This window comes from Gasterosteus aculeatus, chromosome 5 (assembly GCF_964276395.1).
Source record: "Gasterosteus aculeatus chromosome 5, fGasAcu3.hap1.1, whole genome shotgun sequence".
NCBI classification, from domain to species: Eukaryota; Metazoa; Chordata; class Actinopteri; order Perciformes; family Gasterosteidae; genus Gasterosteus; species Gasterosteus aculeatus.
In genome coordinates this window covers 7,903,865-7,931,618 of record NC_135692.1, presented here as the reverse complement: position 1 = coordinate 7,931,618, position 27,754 = coordinate 7,903,865, and the positions used below count along the sequence as shown (strand labels likewise).

Here is a 27,754-nt window from a genome sequence, read left to right as displayed (position 1 = left end):
AACCAGCAAATATTTTCTGAATAAGTTCAGGCATTTAAAAAGAAAAAAGATAATTCAATTTTTACCATACTATCTGATACTCTACTTCACTGACACTTGAATATCCCAGCTTTTGTATTGTCAAAAAAAAAAAAAAAAAAAATCCAAATGGTCAAAGGGGATGTAAAAAGGGAATGATCAAAAAGGCGCTAGCCAGTTTCAATAGGCTTCATCTGAAGTAAATCTTAAATATTACCACATAGGTCAGGTCATTTCATCATAAATGTATTTTCCCCCAAAATAGTGCATTTATTGGAATAGACCTAGGTAAAAAAAAAAGCGTAATCTACTTCACTACATCTCGGAGAAATTGTTTTTTCAGCCTGTGCATATTTCTGTATACACATTTCCCTTTAAATTAATTAAATGTATAATTTTAATACATTAATACATAACAAAAATAATCGGTTATCCATCAATCGTTTCCCACTGTTAATATGTTCCGAGTGATGTGTATAATCTTAGGCTAAAGGTGGAAATAAACCGATTAAACTACCAATATGTAATCGAGCTCCCTTCTTAGACAACCAACAATTTCAAGTGGCGCGCTGGGCGACATCTCGCGAGACTTTGTGTGTTCTGTACTTTGTCAGCAGCAGCCGTCTCTCCACCATTTCGCTGCGTAAAGTCCCCTCCCCGCGACCGCTACATTCTGCGCCGAAACCCAGTCTCTCCCGGTCCGTATATTAACTTCTTCCCACCGACCTAGTGGTACCTCGTTGGGTACCGGGAGACAGTTTGGATTACTGGCATTACGGATTGAGTGCGATTTTGCGCGGATGACGACTCCTTCAACGAGAATTTAGTAAAAGAAAATCGGTCGGAAATTTCAGGTAGGTGGGAACTTAAGATGGCGGCATTGGAGAGGGAGGAGGGCAAGGAGGAAGTAACGGGGGAATCAAAGGGGGGTCTCGGACTAACGAAACGACACAATCAGACTTCATTTCACTTGCTTGTATTTTACAGTTTACTTCATCGAAGTGTGTAGACTCTACCTTCGAACCGAGACCGGAAACACAAATAAAACGCCTCGACACCGAACAAATTCTAATTTAAACGAAAAACGTTGTCATTCAACCAACTTTTCCTTTCTGTCGCTTTTAAGGAGCAAGCCGTTGGCCCGAGTAGGTCCCCCTAACCCCCCCGTGTAATCATTGCAAAATGTACATGGAAGTTTATAACAATGTTTTGTTTTCCCGGTTTCTTTACTTGTTCACAATGCGATATGTATTAGCGGCTAATACTGACTAATTTTAACGTATTTATTTTCGCGGAGACGAGATTTGACCCCACGCAATGACGTCACGAGTGATTGCCCCCTCCCCTCTCTGTACGGTAGTGCATGCAGAAGCGGGGTATTAATGCGACTTTTCAGATGTTTTCTGTGGTTCTCTTGGCAAAGTAACTTATTCAAATGTGTCCGCACAATCGGGCATCTTTGAGGGGCTAGAGCGTTACGTAAGCGCGGAGATGATGGGGCGCCTGCGCGTAAAACGAACGCACCCTGAGTAACTCCTCTACCCCGCTAGTTAGCAGCGGTCCTTTTCTCTTTATTTAGTGCCACCCCGAGCAGTATGTTGTTGTGTGGAAGCTAACGCTAGCCAGCTATCCACGCTAGCCAGCTAACAACCACACTAGCCAAACTAGCGGGCGTTTCAATGGGAGGCTTTTTGAGACGATTCGCGGCTCCCAGCTGGTGGTAGTTATTGCTAACGTCAAGATAGATGAAATCGACTCCCCTCCTCCTCGTTTATTTGTCTGGGTCCAATGCACAATGTGTCCACTGAATAAAGATGCGGTTTATCAAAGGTAGATAAAACGCACCTGCGCGCCTGGTCGCACCGGCTTTAAGGCTGTGAGCGCGTGCTGCAGGGTTTCCCAAACCCACTTCCCGTGGGGGCGACCGCGGCAAAATGCAAACACCGAGGGGTATTACCACCTTTTTAATAATACGGATTATTAGTGTTATTGCAAAGTGCACATAGATTCGATGCTAGCACTTCGCTGCATTAGTTTTGAATCCTGGAGCGGAGAGACGTGCAGTTTGATTTCTAGATATTGAAGTTGTTTATTTTTGCCTCCACAGAATATGTGGAAGGGACCCTAATTTCAGCATCCTGGAAGTAGAAAGCACAGAAGATCTGTGTCTCACACCACAGACAGGTGAGAAGTTCCTACACACACGCGTCAGCTGCTTTTCTTTTGTTTGCAATGTTTCCTCTTTAAGATCGTTGGAAATACAATTCCCTACACTTCACTAAAAGAAACACAGAACTGCCTACTTTATCACTGCAATAGATATTGTTTTCTTAATATGACTGCCAAATTGTGATCTCCTTATTTCCCGCGTCTCCATCAGGTGCAGTGTGTAGCCGGAGCAGCGCAGAGGAAGGACGCACTGGGGAGGAGGTGGTGCGGCAGCGTGCCCCTCCGGCTGTGGATGTGCTGGGTGGAAACCCCCAGGCTGCACAGAATGTGGCTGGGGAGTCACCTAGCCGTGGCCCGCAGCCGGTCGCGGCTGCCCCCCGCCCCGTCCCTCCGCTTGCCCGTCTGTACGCTGTGCCGCCGCCGCAGGGCACCGACGACTCGGCGTTCGCCCGGACGGAGAGCGCCGCTCGGATTCTCCCAATCCGCAGCGATTCGGAAGAGGTCGGCCTCGTCGGAGTTTCGACGTCTTCGCCGACGCCCCTCCTCAGTTCCTCCGCTGGGATGCAAAGCCCCCCGGCTCCCCTTTGTCCCCCTCTCGCCGCAGATACCCAGATCACTGGCACCTTGCAAGAGTTGCAACACGGGTCACAAACTGATAAAGAGAGCAGCCCCTCAAATAGTCAGACAAACCAGGTTCAGACACCCAGAGAGATGGCCGGACTTTTCGTTACTTCAGGGACTACGGAGAAAGGGTCTGTCACGTTGGAATATAATCCAGAGACTGGAACAAACGTGGAACTTGGTGGAAAAGGACACGCGGGCGAAAATATTCTCCTCCCCAAATCTCAAATCCGTTTCACAGCATCATCTCCATCTCTCCCCCAACCAGATGTTGGCTTCAAAGTCAGAGACGCCGCGGAACTTCTGGAGCTGTCTGCCAGGGAGCCACTTTCATCTCCGCCCCCTTTACCCGCATCGGGCACCTGCGGGATTAAACAAACTGACCTGTCAAACACACAACCCAACCTCACCGGAGAGCTACAAAAGGCAAACTGTTTGGAACCCGGGGAAATGTGTGAGCGCGCCACGGAGCTCGTTGAAGCGTCTCACAAAGATGGGCAACCGTCATCTGCTGAGAGGCTTGAGACCGGAGATGCGAGGGAACAGCCTCCTAAAGACGGCGACATCCAGAGGACTTGCGATCAACTCAAAGGAGTGCAGTTGGAAAGTATTGTGATGGAAGAACAAGCCAACTCCTCCTCGCTCGACTTCACGGTGCCGCCAGAGTGCTCCTCCACGCAGGAGGGCTCCTCTAAACCTTCCTCCTCGGGTCCGGTCGTCGAGGTGGAAAAGTCTCTCCCTGCTGAAGGAGTCCCAGAAACGACAACGACCGCAGAGCTTGTGCATTCGGATGGCGCCCAAGAAATCGTGGTCGTCGGAGAGGACACGCACATCGCCGGGGATTGGACCAACATGCACCTAAACCAGAGCTACCTGCTGCAGCGGGAAGACGGCAGCGTCTGCGAAGCCGCCATCATCAACGAGCTCGGCGCCGGCCTTTTGGCCGGGGAGCAGGCGGCCATCGAGTTGGACTCTCAGCGCGTGGAGGTGTACGAGTTCTGCACCCTGGTGGAGGAGGTTGCCGAGGAGACGGTGTGCGCCAGCAGCAGCAGCAGCAGTGCGCTGGCGCCTCACTCTCCAGGCTACGAGGTAAACCTATTCAACGCATTGCTCGAACACTCCGAAGAGTACACCGTCAAAGATGAGCTAGAGCCTTCGGATGGTGCTGTCATTATTCCCCAGCAGCCCCTGACTGCGTCAAACAGTAATTCCACTAATTTGTTCGTACAAACCTCAAGAACAGCTGCTGTCGGGCAGCATTTGGTGTTGGAACCCGAGCGAGCCGCGGAGGCGGCAAACTCCGGGGAGGTTCGGTTAGTTGAAGTGACCGACGTTGCGGCCGACGCGTTCGCTGTAGAACAGGCAGATGCTGGACTACAAATGGTCATATCCCCGGTGGCGATCGCCGGTCAGACCGCCGCAGTGCGCGAGGCCACAGCAGCTTGCGCTTCGACAGAGACTCAATCACGGTGCATCAAGAGCGTTTCTGTGCCGGTGGAAATCAAATCAGAGGCCCTCGGCGCCACCCGCTCTTCTGGTTTTATAAATCCAAAGCTGCTCCTTCTCAAACCGGGAGATATTCCTGTTCTGAAACACCCTCCCTCCCTTTTTGCCGGACAGAATCCGGCCAGTAAACTGGCCAATGCCCACAGCTCTTGGTCTGGCACCCTGTCTGAGGACTGCCTTCCCCAAACGCTGTGCTCCGTTGATGAAACGTCTTTGCCCGCCACGAGTTGTGATGCGCTTCACCCGGGCCAGACTGCATCCGTCTCCCCCAAAACATCACCAAACAAATCTGACAACGAGGCCTTAACCGCTACGCAAAGTTCAAGCACAGCTGATGCCGTCACCCCCGGGTGTGCTCCGACACCCAACATCCTTCGCATGCACCCGGCATCAGAGGAGAGCGAGGTCGCGGCGGCCTCCGCCTACGAGGAGGAAGAGAGCGAGGACATGGAGCAGGAACCGGAGGCCCAGGAAACCACTTCGGGACAGATCAGCAGTCCGGAAGAGGGCAGCGACGAAGAACCCGATGCTGACAGGACGGAGAGCGAGATGACCCCCAGCTCTCCTTCAAGGGTATTACCACGGCGTTTTATAAAACAGTGTTTGGTTAATATTCATGAAGTTCAGTTTCTGGGCATTTTATCACCTGTTGAGTTTTTCTTTTTAAGATTTAGTGAAAGGGGTTCTCTTTGCACTGCATTCAAAGATGCATAAACGCAAATGCACAAGGTTCATAATCCACCTTCTGATTCATCGACTTAAAGGCACAATGAGTTAATGAATGAGTAACCAGGGTTACGGTGCTCACCTGCGGGTGAAAGCAAACTCCAGATTCCCTCTGTGTAGAACGAGCTTTGTCCACTTTGGCCCCGCCAACTTTTTTGCGTCTTTGTCTCTGTTGATCATCTTCGCAGCTTCCTCTTAGAGTGCAGGTCGTCTTGTGTAACTTGGAAGTCAACCTTCAAAGAGATTAATCTGCTATTACACCATCATGTTGTGCACGTTAAGTAAGCCGGCATGTTTTCACTGACTTAAAAAAAAAAAGTCCATCCTCATGCTATTTGATTTTAGTTCTGCATGAGACGAACGCTGAAGGAAGAGTCACAGATGGCGGGTTTACAGTTTTGTGTCTGGATGTGTGCTTCTTCTAAGCCTCTGACCTTTCTCATGCATGCTGCTTTTATCGCAACAAATCTGGTTTCTGTCGCCTCACCATTTTTCTCGCCATGGCCCTCAGGTGAGCCAGTGGATCGCGGACAGGATCAACGAGAACGCGTCTCCCGTCTCGCCCGCCACTTTCCCTTCTTACCCCGGCCCCTCGCCCTCCAGCGACTGGTCCAGCCAGAGACGGGACAAGTCCTCGCCTCTCCGGGGGCCTCACGGGAAGTTTGTGTCTCCTATCTCCGTTGGCGGCTACAGTTCCTGCTCCTCCTCCCCGGATCAGGCCGCCACGCCTCAGCGACCCCGTGGAGAGCGCCACACAGGCATGGCAGAGCTGGCTAAACATGTAAGCGAGCCCTTAAGATACAGTAAATACATTGAAGATGGAAACTCCACACACAAGCGGGATTTCAAAAACTATTGTTATCCAGTTTTTGTTGTCCAAACGCCATAAAACCCCAAAATGGCTGACTTCCTGTTTGGTTTAGTGCAGACCTCCACGAGGAATTCTTGCTGCTTTTTGCGCCAAACTTCAAGAGCTGACCAGTCTCCCAAGCACCTGGTACGATAATAATAATAAAACATTAGAAGAACAATAGGTCCTTCTGCGTTTTTGCTCAGGTCCTAACACGGTTTATTTTTAGAAGCAAGGCCGCTGTGTATAAGAATAATGCTTTTGATTCTCCACACATCACAAGTGATGGCTATGTGACGCGCGTTAATCTCACACTCGACTTTCAGCCTCTCGCTTCCTTTTTTACAGACGACTGAGAACAATTGTCTATTTCCAAAAAAAATGCTCCGGCTGCCTCAAATAAACTTAGTTAGTTTGTGTGTTGATGAGACGCATGGACTCCCACTCCAAACACTTTTCCTCAACTAAGCTCTTGATTTTTAAATGATTGGATGTATAACTAGCAAGTTGATCTAAATAGTCCTGATGGAGAAAAGTCTTGGAGAAGGCTTGCACCCATGTTAGCATGTTCCAATCGTCTGCCAGCATGAGAATATTGAAATGAAGTGTAATTTATTGACCATCATGGTTGGTTAAAGAAGAAAATCTTTTGAAATCAAACTATAAACCGCTCGAGTTCTGTAAAGGCTTGAATTGTGATCAGCTCACTTATTAGCGCCAGAGTTCAGATCCAAAGTATTCACTAAATACTATTATATTCTTATAAAAGCCAAAACGCCCCAAAGTGCTTTCCTTTTACCGATCACTAACAAAAGAGCTAACTGCTGTGTGCCGTTGTTCTTTTTATTTATTTTTCCGCCCACCTCTCACATTCTACAGGACATAGTTGTTGCTCATTAATGCGTTGGCAGGGTTCACTGAGTGGTTTTGGCCGCTGTGTGTCCGTAGGAAGCGGACATCGAGCATCGAACCCAGTCGCTGAAGCGAGAGGGCTTCTGGTCCACGAAGCGCCTCACCCGCCTAACGGAGCCGCCGCGGCCCAAGGTGCACTGGGACTACCTGTGCGAGGAGATGCAGTGGCTCTCCGCCGACTTTGCTCAAGAGAGGCGGTGGAAAAGGGGCGTGGCGAGAAAGGTGGGTGGAGGTTGTTTTTGTAACTGGAAATAAGCTGGTTTTCTTTTACAAGTTGTATGTGTCAGATTACGTGTTATTGATGTGTTCTGTTGTTTTTTAGGTTGTGCGAATGGTGATGAGACACCACGAGGACTTGAGGCAGAAAGAAGAAAAGGCCAAGAGAGATGAGCACTCCAAGATCAGAAGAGTGGCCTCATCTATCGCTAAGGAGGTCCGGGCCTTCTGGAGCAGCGTAGAGAAGGTACGGATGATTCATCTAAAAAAAGAAAACAAGCAAACCAAACATTCTGGCTGTAAAAGATGAGATTTGAGAAGATCATAGCCTGTATTTTATTTTTCCCATGGAAAGTAAACGCACCGTGTAAAACACATGCATGAACACAGACTAATATCTATATACATATAAACCGTGTTGTCTTTTTCTCACTTAAGGTGGTGCAGTACAAGCAGCAGTCCCGATTGGAGGAAAAGAGGAAGAAGGCTTTGGACCTTCAACTGGACTTCATCGTCGGCCAGACTGAGAAATACTCGGACCTCCTCAGCCAGTCGCTGGCGCCAGCTGAAACCGAACCGGAGCACGTATCTCCGACTCCCCAAAAATCTGCGCCGTCTGCCGCCGACGAGGATGGTGAGGAGTGTTATTAAAATGTCTCGGGCGTGAGGAGATCATGTGCTCTGTCCCGTTTGTGTTAATAGGACATTTTAATAGTGGCTGTAAATCACCATCTTTTAGGGCGTAGGTTTAACAATATGACAAGGTTAACTGTGTCAAGTGAGATTCAACTGGTCTATGTTTGGAGGGAGGGAGGAGGAGGAGATCTACACTTCACTTCTGGACTAAACCCTGCAGCTCATAAATGGGGCCGACTGTCTCAATGTCGTAGTTCTCTCCCGTTCTTCACCACTGTGTCATTGGTCCGGACGGGGACATCTGTCATCTCGTCGTAGCTTCACTGACGAAATGTTTCAAGAAGATTAAAAAAAAAAAAAAGCGCGCTGTTGTTCATTGTCAAGGTTATTGCGTTTGTATCTGAGAGAATCGACCCGTTTCCTCACGTGCCGCATGATTACCTGTTACTTAAAGCGTATTCCGGCACTGCGTTCCCACGGATACGTGCAGATGTTACTTGGCAGCTGCAGGCGCGTCGGACCTGTCAGACGAGTCATATTGTTGGCAGTTGATTCCCAAAGCGTGAAGGTGACTTTTGTTTTAGGGTTTTCTTGGACTTGGCGGGGGCTCGTGTGTCGGCCAAGGTTTTTTATGGTGTTAATCTGATCAGTCTGATTTACCATCAAGTATTGCAAGTTTCCACAAAAGATGTCTGTTTAAATTGCTTCCAATAACTGAAGCGTTTCTTGTCTTTGAGAGCTGCAGTTTAGCCTCCACGTGGTGTCTCATGAACCCAATCCATCTGTCGTACACCTGTTTCCTTGCTGCTGCGTTGAATATCCAGCAAGCACATGTCTTTTTTTCATTACAGAAAGAGTTGTTTGTTTTGTCTGTGCAGACAGAGACTTTGAGCCTCCCTGTGAGGAGGAGGACGACGAGGAGACCATCGAGGTGGAGGAGCAGCAGGAGGGCAACGATGCCGAGAGCCATCGGAGGGAGATCGAGCTGCTGAAGGAGGAGGGCCTGCTGCCCCTGGACCAGTTACTCAGCACCCTCAAGCTGCCACAGGTACCGACAGGATAGTCTGTCACTTAAAGATTTCAACACAAATCCACTCACCACTTTATTAGGTACACCTGTTCAATTGCTTGTTAACACAAATTGCTAATCAGCCAATCACATGGCCGCAACTAAATGTATCTTGGTATCAGCCGTTCAGGCTGCTGATGTAACTGTGTGGGGGATATTTTCTCGGCACACTTTGGGCGCCTTCGTACCAATTGAGCATCGTTTAAATGCCGCAGCCTACCTGATTAATGTTTCTTTCCATGGCTGTTCCTTTGTGAACAGAGTGTACCGTCTTCTGACGGCTACTTCCTGCAGGATAAAGCTTGTAAATAACGGTAACGTTTTGTTGGATTGAATAGGAGGCGGGCTCTGATGAGGAATGCTCTGATGTAACTTCTTCATCGGTGGAAGAGGACGGTGAATTCACTGCCAATGAAGAAGATGGTAAGACTGCCCATAACACAATAAACTGGAGCACTAAACTTTTGTTAATGTGTATTTTGTTGAGGTGCGGTTAGAGATGTTACATATCTTGTTGCTTCTTCCTCCAGCTCAGGATGAGGAGGACACCATCGCCGCCCAGGAGAAGGTCGAGGGTCAGGTGGATCATGCAGAGGAGCTGGACGACTTGGCTAGAGAAGGTATTGATGAACAAAGAGCAAAATGTTGAGGGGCCTGTTTGATTTGAAGAGTTCAAGTGCTGAATCTCTTGCATAAACCTCTGAATTAATACCAGTAGGAGAAATGTGTTTTAAATGGAGGTTTCTTTTGCCTCTTTAAGGCCTGACCACCAAACATTTCAGCGTTTTATTTGTATAATTTCATAAAGATTTGAGTTCTTTACTACTTTGGAATCAACTTACTTTGATGCTCAGAGGGCAAGTACTAGTTCTCAAATGTACCAGAATTATGCTTGACATGAATATAGCTTCTTCATGTTGACTTGACTTGAATATTTAATTTTTTTATCCAAGAGAAACTTACTGTTAAAGTTAACATTTCAGGACAAATTATTTGGGTGTGATTTGCTTCACATAAACTTTTATTCCATCTTTGGGATTTTTAGTTCCACAGTTGGATCTTTTTTGCTGTATATAAAAAAAGTGCTACAGTTAAATAAGCCGATGACTCTGCTTTTGTTCTCCCGGTTCCTTTGTCCCCGAGTCAATGTTTTTGTTGATTTTGAAATATGGTCTGTTGTTCACACAAGTTTTAAACATTTAGTTCTGTGGTATAACAGACACTGGAGAGTTTAGAAACTGAACTATTGTGTCTTTAAGTGTCTAAATGAGTTGTCAGGTCGTCTTCTTTTTAGACACAGAAACTCACTGGTTCTCTTTCAGACTTGTAGTCACTTCAGTCTCATTTTAACTCAAACATTTCAAATGGGAGTTACACACTAAAAGAAAAGGGCAAAATCCAAAGTGGAGGCATCTTTGTGGAGCAGTTTCCTTTTGCAGCCTTTTTTTTACCTCCTACGATTATATCCACCGTTCACAAACCATAAGGCGTTGTTCATTAGGGAAGATTATCTTGCGTAGTGAGTATTGAAAGTTATTTACTTATTTCTGACTTCTCTGCTCTAATCCAGCAGAAAGGGCTTTGTCAAGGGAACTAGTGTGATGCAAACTCAGGGTTTATGGGAGACTTCTAAAAGCTAAAAACAGTGGTTGTTAAAATCTGAACCTAAAGCGCTTCCTGCAACGGTGCCCCGTTGTGTTTTTATTTGATTGCAGTTTTAATGTAGCCTCGTGATGTGTATCTGCCAGTTAGCTGCACGTCAACAAGCATTCCACTCGTACAAAGTAGCGCCATGCTTCTAAACATTTTCCCGTCCCCCTCGTAGGCGACATGAGCGTCGAGGAGTTGCTGGAGAAGTACAAAGGAGCGTACGCCTCCGACTTTGAGGCCCCGTCTGCATCTGGCTCCAAAGACAGCTCCGATTCGGAGGTGTCTGGGGACGAGGAGGAGGAGACCGATGAAGACGAGAGTGACGCGGAAACCAACAGCTCGTCCTCCGGTGTGAACCAGCTCATTTGTGCATGCTTCTTTAATCACAGGCTACTTATACTTATCATTAAACAACTTCACATATTTGTCAGATTCACAAGGAGACAGCGGAGCGGAGGACGACAGTGAGGACGAGGCGGAGGAAGAGGCGGAGGAAGAGGAGAGTGAGGAGGAAGACTGCTGCGGCGATGAAGGGATGGAGGTGTTGCTGAAGGAGGGAGACAACAGCCCCCCCTCCTCCAGCTCGCGGCCCAAGAAGGAGATCAGCCACATCGCTGCGACGGCAGAGAGCTTGCAGCCTAAAGGCTACACGCTGGCTACTACAAAGGTCAGTCGAGATTATTTATGAGTATTTGAGGAGTATTTACTTCCCAAGTCAATCGGAAATGGAGGAACAAGCATTCTGTGGGGACCGTGACCGTCATGAACACAAACACGGCCACGATTGGCTTCCCAACATCACAACATGCTCAAAGCTGTTATGGTGGTTATTTCTGCCATCATTTATTGTGGAAAGAAACAGTCTGTTGGCATCTGCCTGAAAGTACCCCTCCCCCCTCCCCTCCATAGCCCACTGGCTACATCTGCTTTCCCTTTTTTTAATGTTATCGTAGTACGAGTATGTCAACACATGCTTTGTGTCTCCTAATCACTTCTGAATCCGTCATTTTCTCCTCTTTTCTGTTACCAGGTCAAGACCCCCATCCCGTTCCTGCTTCACGGCACGCTGCGAGAGTACCAGCACATCGGACTCGACTGGCTGGTCACCATGTACGAGAAAAAGCTCAACGGCATTCTGGCTGACGAGATGGGTTTGGGCAAGACCATCCAGACCATCGCTTTGCTGGCTCACCTCGCCTGTGAAAAAGGTTTAGTCCAAGTGCTTTTTAAAACCATTTATACAAGTGGGCAGTCCTTAAAACGTAAATGTTCCTTTTCTAGCTGCTTTTATCATTTGACATATTGTGTTCAGGTAACTGGGGTCCTCATCTCATCATCGTCCCCACCAGTGTGATGTTGAACTGGGAGATGGAGCTGAAACGCTGGTGTCCCGGCTTTAAAATCCTAACTTACTTTGGCAGTCAGAAGGAGCGAAAACTAAAGAGACAGGTAACGACCTTATGTTTGGCATTTGTCTTACTTCCTTTCATTCAGGGTTTTTCCTTTCACATATTTTTCTATTTTTCTGAACCTAATGCAAATGTTTCAGGTCACTTTTACGCACCCGAGACACATTTGAGTCGTACTTGACTCACCATGTTTAAACTTTATTTTCTTCAGGGCTGGACTAAGCCGAACGCCTTCCATGTGTGCATCACTTCCTACAAGCTGGTGCTGCAGGATCACCAGGCTTTCCGCCGAAAGTCCTGGCGGTACCTGATTCTAGACGAGGCCCAAAACATCAAGAACTTCAAGTCGCAGCGCTGGCAGAGCCTGCTGAACTTCAACAGGTCAGTGGAGACGGATCTCTACTAGCAAATCTGATGGAATCCAAAGTTTTGCCAAATTTAACAAAATCCTCCAGTGATCATGGTAAACCTTTATTACTGTTGTGAAGGGGAAATGTCTAAGCCAATCATTTTATATATAAACACCTTAAGCTGGACATTTTGCTGTAATTGAAGGACATTTATGAAAACTGCTAAAAATGTTTATTTGTAAATTGTAATGTAATTTTGCTAATTTCTTTCCAAAGCCGACTACAGCTATTATGTAATAGTATTGCCAGCTGTATGATATAATAACCAAATGGACTGAGATAATCATGACTTCCTTCTTGAAAATCAGGCCTGTGGGCGGAAAATCTAAACGGGCGTGAAAATTGAGCTGCTGGTCACAAACAATCAGCCATCCCCAAAACACCGTAGCGCTTAAAAATGTTTACCCCTCGGTGGTGTGCGGGTGTGAATGTTAACTAGCCAGTCTCAAAAAAGGAAATCCTACTTTAATTCACCTTCATTTGAGTGTTCACAAACACAAAGCTCCAATGTGTAGCTTCTGCACACAAGCTGCTGCTTCTGTGTGGGTCAACAAACCAACTTAGAGGTCAATTGAGTTAACTGGAGGCCCCCAACTCTGATTCTGTCTCAATATGTTACACTTGGGAGCAGCAGCTTGTGGTAAAAAAAGAACCCAACGTGAACAAGCCTGCATGCAGACATAGTCAAAGACATGATTCTCCTGAGATTAAAGGGAGAGTGATGAGAATAAAATCAATCCATGTGCATCCTTTCCGATCACGGCTGCATCGATCTCCCTGCATGTATTTGAAATGTCTCCGTTGTTCCCTCCCTCTTCTCAGCCACCGGCGACTGCTGCTGACGGGAACTCCGCTCCAGAACAGCCTGATGGAGCTGTGGTCTCTGATGCACTTCCTCATGCCGCACGTCTTCCAGTCCCACCGCGAGTTCAAGGAGTGGTTCTCCAACCCGCTGACGGGGATGATCGAGGGAAGCCAGGAGTACAACGAGGGCCTGGTCAAGAGGCTCCACAAGGTGCTGAGGCCCTTCCTGCTCAGGAGGATCAAGATCGACGTGGAGAAGCAGATGCCTAAGAAATACGAGCACGTGGTGCGCTGCCGTCTCTCAAAGAGGCAGCGGTTCCTCTACGACGACTTCATGGCCCAGGCATCGTAAGTCAGGAAGGAGAATTCAAACACGCAAACTGAACTTAATGAAGGCAACCTGAAGTGTCCTCTTGGTGTTTGTCTCTCAGATTCTCTATTTATTGTACTACAGTACATCCGTACTGTACTGTAGTACAAGTATTCACAGCGCTTTACTTTTTCCACATGTCATTATGTTAGACTTATTCCAAAATGGATTAAAGACATTTTTCTCAATTCTACACACAACACCCCATAATGACAAACTCAAAAGATTTCGTGGAAATTTGTGCAAATCTATTAAAAATAAAGGACAAAGATTTTACATACTTACATAGTCTTCAGTCTCATCAATTAACGCGGTAACTTGACAGCCCTAGTTGTTGTTGTTGTTGTTGTTATTATCATCATCATCATGTAGTGTTCTAAATAGTTTGAAGCTTCAAAGCTACGGTTAAGACCTTGAAATCCAAAATCTGACAGCAATATTTTTCTCTTTTATTAATTTGCACAAAGGATTCACATGACAAAGCTCTGTTCCACCCTTTCTCAACCTTATCTTCATCATTCCCAGAGGAGCACTTGTATTTCGCGCTGGTATCAATACTTTTCTCTCTCCGCTCTTGATGCAAAGGACCCGGGAGACGCTGGCCAGCGGTCACTTCATGTCTGTGATCAACATCCTGATGCAGCTCCGCAAAGTGTGCAACCACCCGAACCTGTTCGACCCCCGTCCCATCCAGTCCCCCTTCATCACCAAGCCCATCGTTTTCCACACGGCCTCTCTGGTGCAGGACGCCCTGGAGGTCTCTCCTCTGAAGGTCGGTGCTGCACCGAGAGAGCCATTTGCCTGATGACTCAATGCTGTGATGATGTGACACTTTTTTTTTTTTTGCGTGCTCAGCGCTGCGACCTTTCCATGTTTGACCTTGTGGGGTTGGAGAGCCGAGTGTCCCGGTACCAGGCAGACGTCTTCCTGCCGCGCCACAAGGTCCGCCGCCAACTCATCCAGGAGATCCTGGAGTCCCCCGACCCCCCTCCAAGGCCCAGACCGGTCCGCATGAAGGTCAACAGGTAAACGGGACATTTGCTTCTAAGTAGGGAGCTATAAAAAGCTGTATTAGCACTTTGGGAAAACAGCTGTAGTGTCTGTTAAATTTATACAAATCGTTGTGTGTGTGTGTGGCAGGATGTTCCAGCCTCCTCCTAAAAGTGAAAACCGACCAGTCCTTCTGATGAACAAACCAACCTGCTCCGTACCTCCAGCAGCACAGAACCCCAAACCTCCTCCAGTCCCGGAGGTCTCCGGTGCTCCTCAAACTGCTCCTCAAACTGCTCCTCAACCTGCTCCTCAACCTGCTCCCGTAGTTCAACAAGGCAAGTGAAGCCTGAACGCAATGTCCGAGTATTTAGACCATCGTAGTTCAAAAACCAAATGATTATTATGGTTCCAGGAAAAGAAAGGTAAACACAGGATAAACATATCTTTTAGTGATTGTAAAATCATGAAGGGAGGGGATGTTTTTTTGTGTCGGAGTCTCATGGCTAATTTCTTTTCCGCTTTTTTTACTTTTAGCTCTGTTTTACGTCTGATTTATGGGCCTCTTATCTAAAACTATTCATCCGCTGGTCTTTGCCACGGCTCCCAAGACCAGCGAGAGTGAGTTTAACCTTAATGGAAATATATGGTTTCAGTTTAATCAACTATAAAAGCAATGTGGTTCCATGAGGCAAAACATTCTTGGACATTTTCGGGGGGAAATGTCTCTTTTATAATATTTCCTCCTACCCAAGGTCTGTAATAAATATATATCACTACAATGACCGTAACACACCATTGTACATTAAGAATGGATACTTACCTAAAAATACTTTTATTCCCCCGTATCCTTTTTAGTGGTGTGTACAGTGACAACCGCTGCCGCCCCCCGCCCCTCCATGCACCCCACCGCTCAGATCGCAGTGCGATCCGGCGCTCCAAGGCCGGTACTGACCGTACGCCCCCCCGCTGCTTCCTGCGCAGCCGGCATCCCGGTCCATCCCGGCCCCAACCCTGGCAGCGTCCTGCCCCAGAGGGTTCTGCTCAGTCCGGATATGCAAGCCAGGCTGCCTTGTGAGTGCACACCGAGCAACTTCAGGGTCTCAAGCTTGACTTTAAAGACTTTCACTATTCTGAATGTTACTGATCCACATCTTCTTTTGTTTTTTGTTTTTTGCTACCTCAGCCGGGGAGGTGGTGAGCATCGCCCAGCTGGCCTCTCTGGCGGGTCGACCCGTGTCGTCGTGTCAGGGCAGTAAACCCGTCACCTTCCAGCTTCAGGGCAACAAGCTGACTCTGTCTGGAGCCCAGATCCACCAGGTCCCTGGAGCTTCTCCGCGCCCAGTTCAGGGTTAGTGTCGGAAGGCCTTGTGTATTTTACGGGTGTGTGAATAATCTACGGTGGAGGGCCGTTTGTGCGAGCCATGTTAACTGACCAATCATTGTGAATTTTGATCAGAAATGATCCGGAATCCGTTAAAATAGATCCCGATTTTTGATGTGTTTTTATGATTTAAATAAAAATGCCCTTTATCTCTCCAGGTAATGTGATGCACCTGGTGTCTAGTGGAGTGCAGCACCACCTCATCAGCCAGCCAGCGCAAGTGGCTGTCCAGGGCAACACCCCCTCCACTGCGCCACCCACCAATCGACTGGCTCTAAATGCCCCAGCGCAAGGTTTTTAACCCGCCTTTCTCTTACTGTTCTTCAGGTTCCGCCTCTAAATTAAATTTATTTCCATATCCTCACAGTTACTGCAAAGGAACATCTCAAACTCGTTGGGATTTAGTCCCAGTTTAGTCTTGATCCTCTATGAATGCAGAGTAACTTCAATCCAACTTCAAACCAAAATGTATTAAAATCCGGTCTGTAGCAGCTTAATCTACCCTTTGAGAAGCCTTGTTTCTCATTTGTGTTTCCATGTGTCCTCAGTGCCCCCCTCCATTATGAGCAGCCCCGGTGTGGTGAAGATCGTTGTGCGTCAGGCAGCAGGCAAGGACGGCGGGCCTGTGCCCACGCTGGCTGTGGCTCCTTCCCCCCGCGTTGCTTCTCTGACCTCCCTGCACCCGCACACCAACACGACCCCTGTCAGAACCGCCGCTCCACTGCAGATCGCCCAGCGCACCCCTGGCCCCGCCACCGCCACCGCCCACTACACCATAGCTCCTCCGGGGAACCCCGGCCCGACCCCCAGCCAGCCACACCCCCCTCGGCCCGTCCTCAAAGTAGTGCAGCCTCCTCCATCGAGCGCAGAGCGGCCAGGTGAGAGAGAGCGAGGGCGCTTTGCATGCGTGACGAGAAGAACCGTGTCACAACAATGTAGCCGCTGATCTTTTGATGCTCCGGTTTAATCTGTTTGGAGGGCCCCATGTGTTACGAAGGACAGGATCCCTTCTAGTCAGTCAGGAAAGCCAGTTTAGTTTTTAAATTTATGTTTTAAGATCTGGAAATACTTAATTTTCCAAATATGAGTAAGGTTACTTAGCAGGCGCCTCTTCCATCGGTTGACTGGTTTTAACTGAAAGGAACTATTTTACTCCTCCACCGAGCTCATTAAGCCAAAGTAGAATCCAGTTATTCTAAAACGGTCTTTCTTGTCCCCCCCTCAGCTCTGGTCCAGGTGGCCTGCTCGTCTTCTACATCCAAGTCCTCAGCGGCTCTGCGGGAACGCGGCGGTCAAACGGCGCTCACCCCAAAGTCGAGGCCGGGTGCCGGCGTTAAGACCGTCCCTCCCCCCAGGAGAGTGCCCAGGCTCCCTCCCCGCTCTCCGTTCCACACGGTAAGAAAGTTGTGAGGCCAAACGGCACAAAAGCAAAAAGCTTTTGCATTTCGGCGTCATTTCAGCGGCTTGTGTTCCTGCTCTTTACCTCGCTTGCTCACATCCCGCCCCCCCCCCTTTCTTTTTCTCAACAGAAGTGGCTCGAGGACGTACACAAGCAGCAGCGCGACAGCCGCCTGGACTTCATCATTCGAGTCAACGAGAACCGCTGCGCGGCCAAACCCGCATACGGCCGGGAGGTTTTAGACTTCCTGACATTCCTCCCCGGGCCACGACCTGCACCGCCCCCCCCGCGCCCTCAGAGGGAGTGGGGTCGCTCGGGCCACAGCAGCGCTCTGCACTCGCAGTGGGAGAACAAATTCAACTTCATGTGCCAGAGTCGTGCTGTGAGAGAGGCCATCCACAGCGTGGAGGACCGGCTGGAGCTGCTCAACGACGTCGTGGACAGGTGGATATTTTAGAGCTGCTTTTTTTTAAATTTTTTTTTTAGCTTTTCTTTTTCGTTCCTATCTGGATGGGTCCTGCTCCTCGATGAAAACAGCACAGTCACGGTTAGGAGCGGTGAATAATGTCTCTTTTGCAACAGTTACATGGCCATAAATCCTTAAAAGAAATGTTGTATTTCTTTGATAATTTTGCTCAGTGTTTTACCGGTAAAAATGATCGATTAAGTATTTTAAATGAGCCGTCTTTTGAATGAAAAATTACATTACCATTAACATTTGTTTGGTTGTTTGTTTTTCTGAAGGAAGAGTTGGTCACACGTGATGTGTTCATGAGCCGAAAGAATAACTTGATGTTCCTGTTCTCAACAGCCGCTGGCTGGTTTAAACCGTCTAGTTTTTTGGATTTGAACTGAGAGAGCTGTGTTTTATTTATCTTTAACTGTTGTGTCTTTTAGGTTTACATTTGCAATTCCCCCCGTGGAGGCTCCACAGATCTCGATGCACTGCTGCCATCCTCCTCCTTCTCTGAGCCACAAGCAGGCGGTCTTCTCCTCCCAGCTGTCCACTCAAGTCACTCCGCTTACTCGCAGTCTCCATCGAATCCAATGTTACATGCGGACCCAGTTCCCGGATCTGAGGCTCATCCAGTACGATTGTGGTAAGCACTTTCAATACGAGCGCAGAAAAACGCCAAACACAAAGAATAAAATGAAGAGCTTGTTCGGACTTGAAATGACAGTCGGGAATAAATAATTGATCAATTAAACAGTTAAAAGAAATTCTCAAAATGAAAAACTGAGCAAAACTCAGAGGAGCCACTTATTGCTAAAGGAGAGGGGTTGTAATAGCAATTTAGGCCACAACAGGATGAAGTCTCCATGCTATAAAAGAGTTGAAAAAGACAGGGTACCCATACTTCACTGAAGAGGAAAACAATAATTTCGGTGAGTCAGGAACATGATCAACGCCTGTATCCCCCTGTTGTGAAGGGTTAAACACTCAATTATGTGGGGAAGGATTTCACATTTTTCGTTCCATGCAATCACCTGCTAAATTATGTCTCCCCCCCCCCCCCATGTGCAGGAAAGCTGCAGACTCTTCACACCCTGCTGAGGAAGCTGAAGACCGGAGGCCACCGGGTGCTGATCTTCACTCAGATGACGCGCATGCTGGACGTGCTGGAGCAGTTCCTCAACTACCACGGACACATCTACCTCCGCCTGGATGGAAGCACGCGCGTGGAGATGAGACAGGTTAGTGCAAAAATATAAAGACTGTTTGGGGGGGATGAAATTAGAGTCAGACTATGCTTATATTCTCTGCCTCCTCTTTCAGTCCCTCATGGAGCGCTTCAACGCAGACCGCCGGATTTTCTGCTTCATCCTGTCGACGCGCAGCGGAGGCGTAGGCGTGAACCTGACGGGGGCTGATACGGTGGTGTTCTACGACAGCGACTGGAACCCCACCATGGACGCCCAGGCACAGGACCGCTGCCACCGGATCGGCCAGACCAGAGACGTACACATCTACAGGTGACGACTGGTCACAAAGGGGGCGGAGTTTAACGCTTTGACACCATACGTGTTGAGCCTTCGGGAGGATGTTATTAATGTCTGATGTTTATGAAAAATGTTCTCCGTGTCCTCACAGATGTTTAAGGTTGAGGACACAATAAGACTGTAGATAGGAGGAAAAACAAGTTTGATCAATATTTATTTTAAGGCTTTACTTTTGAAAAAATGTGATGTTAATGTTTTTCCTTCATGAACGTTCCTCTTCAGGCTGATCAGTGAGCGAACTGTGGAGGAGAACATCTTGAAGAAAGCCAATCAGAAGAGGATGCTGGGAGATATGGCTATTGAAGGAGGAAACTTCACCACAGCCTTCTTCAAGCAGGTATTTAATATTTTAACATAGTAGCCCACTTTTAATTTCAGGATTTATTCATATTATATAATTTGATCAACTCCATTGTTTCTACTAACTGCTTCACCTGGTATAAAAGTGCAGCTTAAAGTGAAAACACCTGTGCCGTTTCAAGCATTTTCTAATTAACCCATTGAATGAATAACAGAATAACTGCTGTTGAGTATTGTAACGTCAGAGAATCGAGCAGTTTAAGTACCGACTTGTTCTTCTTTGTGTACGGAGGACCATTTTCCTGAGTTTTTTTTCTGTTCCTCAGCAAACCATCCGAGAGCTGTTTGATATGAGCGAAGGGGAGAAGAGGGAGGCGGCGGTGGAGCTATCGGTGACCCCAGCCGAGGAGGAGGAGACTGTCATCAAGCAGAGCACCACCATTCTGGAGCAGGTGAGGGGCATCATGAGGTGTCGTAGGGCTGTATTCTATCTTCTGGCCGACTGGGGCAACTCCTGTGGTCTTATAGAAGTCTATGAGAGAAGGACTACTTCTCTCTTGATTTATTCCCTCAATATACATTATAACAGTTTATGGTCTCAATCTCTACTTTCAAGTCTTCAATACAGCATGATGTTCCTTTAGTAAATAATGGTCCATTTAGAGTCAAACAAAACATAAAGCAGGATGATTGACAGGCTGTATGCTGTCTCTACTCGAGACAGCATACAGAACTCGAGGCTCCCAAACGTCTACAGACCAACGAGTGTCGTTGCCATGACTACGTCCCTTTTTTAATACACCGCACAAAGTTCTGCAATCTTTGTTCTTACTTTCTGTTCTTCTTATTCCCACAATACCAAATACAAACACAATGACAACAAACTGACTGACTGAAATGACTTCTGTATTTTGTTTGTAAATCAGACAAGAGGAGTAAGACGGAATGGTGCAAGTTCAACTTGCAGCTGGGAAAATGTTGCACAATCATGTTGATTTTTTTTTTTTCCAAAACTAACAAACCTTAAAAAAATAAATAAAGCCATTTATTATTTCTTAAATACTTTAATGCTGGGGTGCCATCTTTAAAAAAATCTGAATTAGGCTTGTGTTGCAAATCTTAGCTTTAGCTTGTAGTCACATTTATTTATTTTTTACAACAGTAAGGGCACTCAATTTCTTTTTTGTATCTTTATTATGTAATGTTTCATTTATTACATTATTGCTACTGGCCTTTGTGTGCATATAGTAGTGTGATTGCTGTATTTTTGGGACATGCTGATTCCTCATTTAATACTCGATACAAACAAACCAAAACCGAGGTTTATTTAATGGTCTAATTACCCTATAATAACCGGACGTGTTGAACTTTTGCAGGCCTTGTGTCGAGCCGAGGACGAGGAGGACATCGTCGCCGCCTCGCAGGCCAAAGCAGAGCAGGTGGCAGAACTGGCGGAGTTTAATGAAAATATCCCACTGGATGATGGAGGGGAGCAAGAGGAGGTGGAGGAGCTCTCGAAGGCGGAGCAGGAAATTGCGGCTCTGGTGGAGCAGGTGAATGTTCTTTTTTTAATGTTTTTAAATCAAGGACATTGATTACATTTTTGTAGCAGTTTCTGCTGCATATCTGCATTGTATGTGTTGCTTTGAGTTCCGCTGATCTCACCACTTGCTCAACCCGTCTCCAGCTCACTCCGATCGAACGCTACGCCATGAACTTTCTGGAGACCTCCCTAGAAGACGTGTGCAAAGAGGAACTGAAGCAAGCCGAGGTAACGACGCGTCTTCTCCTTTGGCTTTAAAGCTTTACCATCTCAACATGTCTGCTTTGATACATTGGATTAAAGGTATTAATATTTATTTAAGATAAAAATAAATCCTAGTCCTCACAACTGAAGCGCTGTACTTTTTACTGTGGTATTCTTTTCTTCAAAACTTAACACCATTGTGGTGAAATTCAGCATTTTGGATTTGACTGAGGTGTCAATTCAATCTGATTGATGAGAGATCTGCGTAATGACCACAAATACTCAACAATGATTTTGTTTATACTATGGAATTTGTCAAACCCTGTATTCCTACAGAAAAATCCCCAACACAAAGTCAATTGAATGTCTATAATTCTGTTCTGCTGCTGTGTGTTTAGGAGCAAGTGGAGGCTGCCAGGAAGGGCCTGGACCAGGCCAAGGAGGAGGGCCTGAAGCTCCACGCCTCATCCGATGAGGACAACGATGACTTTTTGTCACCGCCGGCTTCTGTGGAGCCTTCTCAGCCGGCCCGCCGGGGCCGGAAACCCAAGGACAAGGCCGTCAGCTCTACGAGGACCAGTGGTCGTCTGCGCGGGGCCTCGCCCGAAGCGGAGCCCACTCGGGAAGTGCCTGAAAGACTCCGCTGTGGGTTGAGAGGACGAGGGGCTGCCAAAGACCCGAGTGCTACGTCCGCCACCCCGCCCCAAACAGACCTGCACAAAACCCCAACAACCAAGCTTCACGATGTCTCCAAATCCCCTCCTGCCAGAGACCCACAGACCCTCAAAACCAAGACTCTGCCAAACCGCTCCCATCCCAGTCCAGTGCCTTCCCCTCCCACAGCCTCCCCCCACGTGGGGAAACTACAGTGTGTCGGGGAGACTGACGGCAAGACCCCCGCAGCCTGTAGTCAGGACAAAGAGGGGGAGAACGACAGGAAGGCGTCCGACGCGCCGCTGGAGACCAGCTCCCCGGTGGACCATCAGGCAAAAGACGACGACTGCGGCAAAGACCACGGCGCCGTGTCTCCGCCTTCTACCAGCTCCCGGTCGCCTCGCAAGCGGCAGTCAGCGGACGGGGAAGTCCTGCGGGGCCTGGTCGAAGACTCTCCTTCGGCCAAGGTCCTGCGGAAGCTCCCGGGGAGGTTGGTCACGGTGGTGGAGGAGAAGGAGCCGAGACGGAGGCGGCGGCGGGGAAGCGGCACCGGAGGCGGAGCTTCTTCGGAGGAGGCGATCGCGGAGGAAAGCGTCGACGAGGCGAGCAAAGACAACGCGTCGCCGAGCCCCGACGGCAAAAGCAAAGCGTCTGTTACCAGATCTCCCCCGGATCAGCACTCGGCTCCTAGTCCGGCCGTCCACCCGCCGCCCGTCAGGAGCTACCCTCCGTATTCTCCACCACATCTGTTTCCGGACATGCCCGTGCTGAGGAATCTCCCCGTGCGGCGGCGTTTGGAAACAGAATCTCGCATGGCCGCTCAGCTGGGGGAGCAACAGCAGCACCTGGGTCGAGGAAGGGGATGGAACCAGTCCAGGAAAACGGACCCGTCGCCGGGCAAAGACGGCGCTTCAGCTTCCACAGAGTCCGATTCTCTCGTGGCGCCTTTGAAAAGAAAGCGGGGGCGCCCCCCTAAGACTCCCCCAAGGTTACCGGAGCACGGCCGCACGGTGACACCCTCCCCGCAAAGGGAGGAGGGGAACCCCCCTCTGTCCCCAAAACGTAAGCGGGGCCGTCCTCGCAAAGACGCCACAACAGAAATTGTCCCCACTGCCGGTGTGTGTGATGGATCAAAGACTGGCGCTTGTTCCGGGCCTCCGCCTGCCAGCAGGCCTGAGATCCCCGTCGCTGCTCTTCTCACTACACGTCAGGGCCCCGAGGACGACGAGACCCCGAACCCCCCTCAATGCCCCACAACAGATCCCCCTGCCACACCAGCCGCAGTGCAAGCAGCCACACCTGCTAAACCTACACCTGCTACACCCACACCACCTACGACAGCTACACCCACGGCATCCACACCACCTACGACTGCTACACCCACGGCATCCACACCACCTACACCCGCTAAACCCACTACACCCACAGCACCTACACCCACCGCACCCAAACCACCTACAACCGCTACACTCACAGCACCTACACCAGCTAAAGCCACGGCACCCACACCACCTACGACGGCTACACCCACTGCACCCAAACCACCTACGACGGCTACACCCGCTGCACCCAAACCACCTACAACTGCTACACCCGCTGCACCTACACCTGCTACACCCATACCACCTACACCCGCTGCACCTGCACCCCTTTCTGTTGTTCCCTCCACAGCAGCTCGATGTGCAAGTTGTGCTCCAGCTACTCCGAGCCCACCCACAGCATTAACCCAGGTGTCCAGTGTTTCTATGTCCAGTATCCCAGCCACTTCTACCCCAAATACCACCGCTCCATTGCCCCTTGCCAGCACTGTCACATCGACTCCAGCCGGTGTACAAACAACACTTTCCGGTGCTTCTAAAGCACCAGCAGAACCAAAACCTTCAGTTCCTACAACTGCCGAAGCAACAGCGCCGCTCAATACAACGTCAGTCCCACCACCAGCTGCCACCTCTCCATCGACTGACTCGTCTTCTGCCGTGGGCGTCGACGCAGTGCCAGCGTCGGTCCCCGCCACAACCAGTACTGCTAGCGTGGCATCAAAGCCAGGCAGCGCAGCACCAACAGTCACCACTACAGCAAAGTCAGTCACGACTAAAACTGCTCCTGTGACGGATTTGTCATCCACAACGTCTACTCCAACTTTTGTTCCCTCCACTGCTGCCGCCCCCCAGAAGGTTTCAGCCTCGACCTCAGCGACCTCAACATCTTCCCCCACTACAGCGACCGTGAGAACGGTCCAAGCTAGTCCAACGGCTCCCAACGCAGGTCCAACAGCGTCTGCGTCTTCTAGAACGGTCACATGTTCTCCAAACGAGCCAAGGAGCAACGTGGCCGCTACCAAACCACCACCACCAACAGTGCAAGTGGCCACACACGGACCGGTGTGCTCGGATAAGCCTTGTGCTGTGCCGCCCCTGACTACAGCCCCCGCCGGTGTGACTACACCCAAGGCCAAGACGGTTTCAGTAACTACACCCCCGCCAGCAGAGAAAGTCCAAGGGAAGACCGCCGCAGCAGAAACCCCTTCCAGAGGGGACACAACTTCAACTGCCCCTCCCACAGAAAAGGCTGTCAACATCCCCCCACCCCTAACAAGTACTACGCCATCTCCATTACCAACAGTCACCACAACTACATCCTCACCAGAAAAGTCTGCTGCAGCTGCCACCGCGACCCCAACTACCCAGGCGTCCACCAACCCCGCCCCCCCGGCGTCGGTAGCAACAGTCGCAGCCGCTCCTCCGTTTACTGCCACACAAATAAGTCCAGTAACTCCAGTGCAAAGCTCCGCCTCCAGTGATGTGACCCCACCAGTCCGGACGGAGGACCCGCCCCACATACCCACACCTGTGTCCTTTAGTGTTTCATCCGAGAAACCGTCCTTAGGACCAACACGCATGTCTCCGGCTAAAGGGGACCCCGACACGGGGACAGAAATGGAGGTGGACGATGGAAGGACGAGCAAGGAGGGGGAGGAGGAAGAACAGGGGGACACTTGTAAGTCCCAGCCTAAAAGAAGAAGGGTGGATAGTCCCTCAGAGACCAAAGACTTTGAGTCGGGAAAGGAAGGAGATGCGGCGTCTGCAGCTTCCCCTCAGAAAGAAGAACCCAAACAGGTGGAGAAGACTACAGAAAACAAAGAGACCCCAATCCAGAAAAGGCCTCAGAGTCGCCAAAGTAGCCGAGAGTCAGCCCGCTCCTCCTCTTCCTCCTCCTCGTCTTCGGGGTGCTCCACGTCAACCCTCACTCGTCACGCCCACCACAAGAGGACTTATGAGAATCGACACCCTGCCAAGAAGAGGCGGATGGACGTCACCTCGGACACAGGAAAGGAGGAGAAGAGCCAACGGGGCGGGGAGAAGGGACAGGAAGGCTGCGACGAGGAGCTTGGGAGGCGGCGGCGGCGGCGCTCCAGGTCTTCCTCCTTCACCTCCTCTGACTCTGACAACAGTGGAAGCCGGAAGGAGCATCGGCTGACTCGCTCGTCGAAGCGTGGGCTGCAAGACCAGGAGAGGAAGAAGGGCAACGGCCGGCAGGCAAAGAAGTCTGACAGAAACGCGCTGAACAACGCCAACGCGTCCACGGGCGGAGAGTCGGGCAGCGACACGTCTTCCGTCAGGAAGTCTGCGCTAGCTCCGCCTTCTCGGGCCGGTAAAGCTCAGGCCAACAGCGCGCCCCCCGAGCCTGAGGTTCTAGGGAAGAGGTGCTCTGCGCTCAACGCGGCGGCCAAGCTCCTGGCGATGAAAGGCAGGGTGGATACGCCCGGCCACACCCCTCGGAGAGACGCCGCCGCCAAGGGCTCCTCTACTGACAAGAACCAAAAGCCTAAAAGCAAAAGTGTACCGACCCCATCACAGAGTAACTCTGTAAATCTCAACCTCGCCAATAACAAGAGCTGTGGCAGCAAGCCCGCCGTGGCCAATCAGGTGCGCCGCTCCGCCTCCCGCTCCACCAGACAGTGCCCCGGCTCTCTGGTCCCGCCCCTCGACTTGTGCAAGAGGTCGAGAGCAGAAGAAAAGGAGGACGGGAGCAGGAAGTCGTCGGGGGGGAAGGAGGGCGAGCCGCCCTCCTTGTCCCGAGGCCACAGCGCCTGCAGCAGCATGAGCAGCGACGGCGAGGCCGGAGGCGGCGAGGGCGGAGGTCGCGGACGCAGCAGCAGAAGCCGGAGCAGCAGCAGCAGCAACAGCAGTCAGCGCACCCGCAGCCTCAGCTCCCAGAACACGGAGCACCGGGAGTCCCGCGCCGCCTCCTCCGGCAGCGAGCGGGGCCGCGGCCGGTCGGAGAGCCGGAGGGACCGCCGGTCCCACAAGCTCTGCGGGGAGGCCGCCAGCGGCTCGGGGGCCGAGGGCACGCCGGACCGGGTGCTGCGCAGCGTCGCCGCGCTGGCGGCGGTGCAGGCCCGGTCGCCGGCCGCCAGCACCCGGTCCTCCTCGGGTCACCACCGACGCAACAAGACATGAGCGGAGCGCCAATAGGAGTTAAAAGGAGAAGAAAAAAACGCAGCGAGACGGACGAAGCGGGAGTTTCCGTCGCGGGGGCCACGTTTACGGGAGCATGTCGCGACCTCGGCGGGTTCTGCACAAGCCGGGGGCCTCCCTGCCTCTTGGGGCCTCTCCAATCGGAGCTGGTCCTCTCACCAGCTGGGCCAACGTCACGCTGGGGGGAAGACTCAGTGGGGATGTCGGGCAACAAAAAAAATAATAATAAAAAGAAATAAAAAGGGTGGCGCCAGCGGGTCGGTGCGCAGACGGAGGGACGGCACAGCGATTTCAGCGCTGGGACTTTAGGGGGGGGCGGGGGGGGACAAAGATGCAAAGGCAAAGTTGTTAGTTCACATTATGTACTGTAATCTCTAAAGACTGGAACACTCGGATCTTCTGTGAGGCGGATTATACAGCGGCCTCCGTTAGGGTCGTAAACGAAGGCGTCATTTGTGTGACATTAAAAACCTTTGAGTGACCAGTTGTATTGTAAGTTGGAGGTTTTTAGAGTTTGGTTTTGAACATTTTCATCGGCTGTCCTGACTATTGGTTCTCTGTAGTCAGTTGATAAGTTATGCATATTTTATTATTTCTTCCAGGGTGTTTAGGAGGAGACCAGGTCTGTCGTTGTGATCAATGCTGGAGCTTCTTTGCTTCTCCCCTCCTCTTTTCGTCTTGTCAGTCCTCTGTTCATTGGATTCATTTTTAAATCCAGCCTTGTTTTTTCATTTGCACATGTGATACAGTGGCCCTGGGCTCTGAGTACATTGTGGTGTAGTGATGGGGTTCAGTCAATGAATTGGTTCCTCGCCATGTTTCTCCAACCAATTTGAAAACGTATCAATTGAAGCTAAAGGTCTTAAATATTTGTTTTGCTTCAGTTCAGACACGGAGCAGTTTTCTTTCTCACCCTCTCAAAGGCAGTCGTAGTTACGGTTCACTTTGTATTTATATCAGAAGAGCAAGAAAATGTTAAAATGAAAGAGTGCCTATTTGGCCAAATGGATTTGAACCTCAGATTGCCTTGTGAAGCAGCTGAAGCATGGGTGTTGCTTCTCTCATTTAAAAAAAAAAAAGCCAAACGTCAACTAAAGTCCAACCTGCGAGCGTAGAGAAAAGCACCCGGTGCGTCAGTGCAACCAAATTATTGATTTCACTTTTTTTTTTTCTTGTCACCACCTCCATGTAAAAAAGTGAATAAAATGACTGGTACAGTTCCAGATGACTGTAATTTGTTTTTATTTTTGGACTTGTGAAAGCTATTTTGCGCAGAGGTGATATTTTGGGGGGGAGGGGTTAGTTTATGGTGATGGTCTTGTTTTTTTATTTGTCTCTTCATCTGTTGCATTCCTTGTTCCCTTGTAATTCCACATTGTTTTACTTGAAGAAAATTAAGACAATTACAGTTGAATAAAAGACCAAAAATTAGTGT

At 49.6% G+C, this 27,754-nt stretch overlaps 1 protein-coding gene across 2 annotated transcripts; it reads left to right on the top strand.

Annotated features, from left to right (window-relative positions):
• The first annotated feature begins 242 nt into the window (after nucleotides 1-242).
• On the top strand, nucleotides 243-27,750 carry srcap (Snf2-related CREBBP activator protein). 2 transcript variants are annotated; one of them, XM_078102881.1, is made up of 33 exons: nucleotides 243-872; nucleotides 2,126-2,202; nucleotides 2,399-4,887; nucleotides 5,552-5,821; nucleotides 6,839-7,024; nucleotides 7,125-7,265; nucleotides 7,457-7,652; nucleotides 8,533-8,702; nucleotides 9,062-9,146; nucleotides 9,254-9,343; nucleotides 10,549-10,722; nucleotides 10,805-11,040; nucleotides 11,404-11,581; nucleotides 11,686-11,822; nucleotides 11,994-12,163; nucleotides 13,015-13,344; nucleotides 13,952-14,138; nucleotides 14,222-14,391; nucleotides 14,507-14,694; nucleotides 15,215-15,430; nucleotides 15,543-15,707; nucleotides 15,899-16,033; nucleotides 16,289-16,618; nucleotides 16,966-17,135; nucleotides 17,270-17,583; nucleotides 18,037-18,239; nucleotides 18,665-18,834; nucleotides 18,917-19,113; nucleotides 19,363-19,477; nucleotides 19,767-19,892; nucleotides 20,817-20,993; nucleotides 21,128-21,211; nucleotides 21,586-27,750. In XM_078102881.1, exons 3-33 carry the CDS (start codon nucleotides 2,749-2,751, stop codon nucleotides 26,299-26,301), a joined length of 12,165 nt encoding a protein of 4,054 aa, XP_077959007.1. In that variant the 5' UTR covers nucleotides 243-872; nucleotides 2,126-2,202; nucleotides 2,399-2,748; the 3' UTR covers nucleotides 26,302-27,750. The 2 variants fall into 2 exon arrangements, with proteins under 2 accessions (XP_077959007.1, XP_077959008.1); XM_078102882.1 differs by lacking the exon at nucleotides 243-872 and adding an exon at nucleotides 931-1,968.
• The last annotated feature ends 4 nt before the right edge of the window (nucleotides 27,751-27,754 follow it).

Bases quoted from the DNA above. Each gene is read 5' to 3' on its own strand.
- srcap (XM_078102881.1), top strand. From the start codon at position 2,749: ATGCAAAGCCCCCCGGCTCCCCTTTGTCCCCCTCTCGCCGCAGATACC. The intron at 7,266-7,456 runs GTACGGATGATT...TTCTCACTTAAG, and splicing joins TCTGGAGCAGCGTAGAGAAG to GTGGTGCAGTACAAGCAGCA. The intron at 15,431-15,542 runs GTGAGTGCACAC...TTGCTACCTCAG, and splicing joins TATGCAAGCCAGGCTGCCTT to CCGGGGAGGTGGTGAGCATC.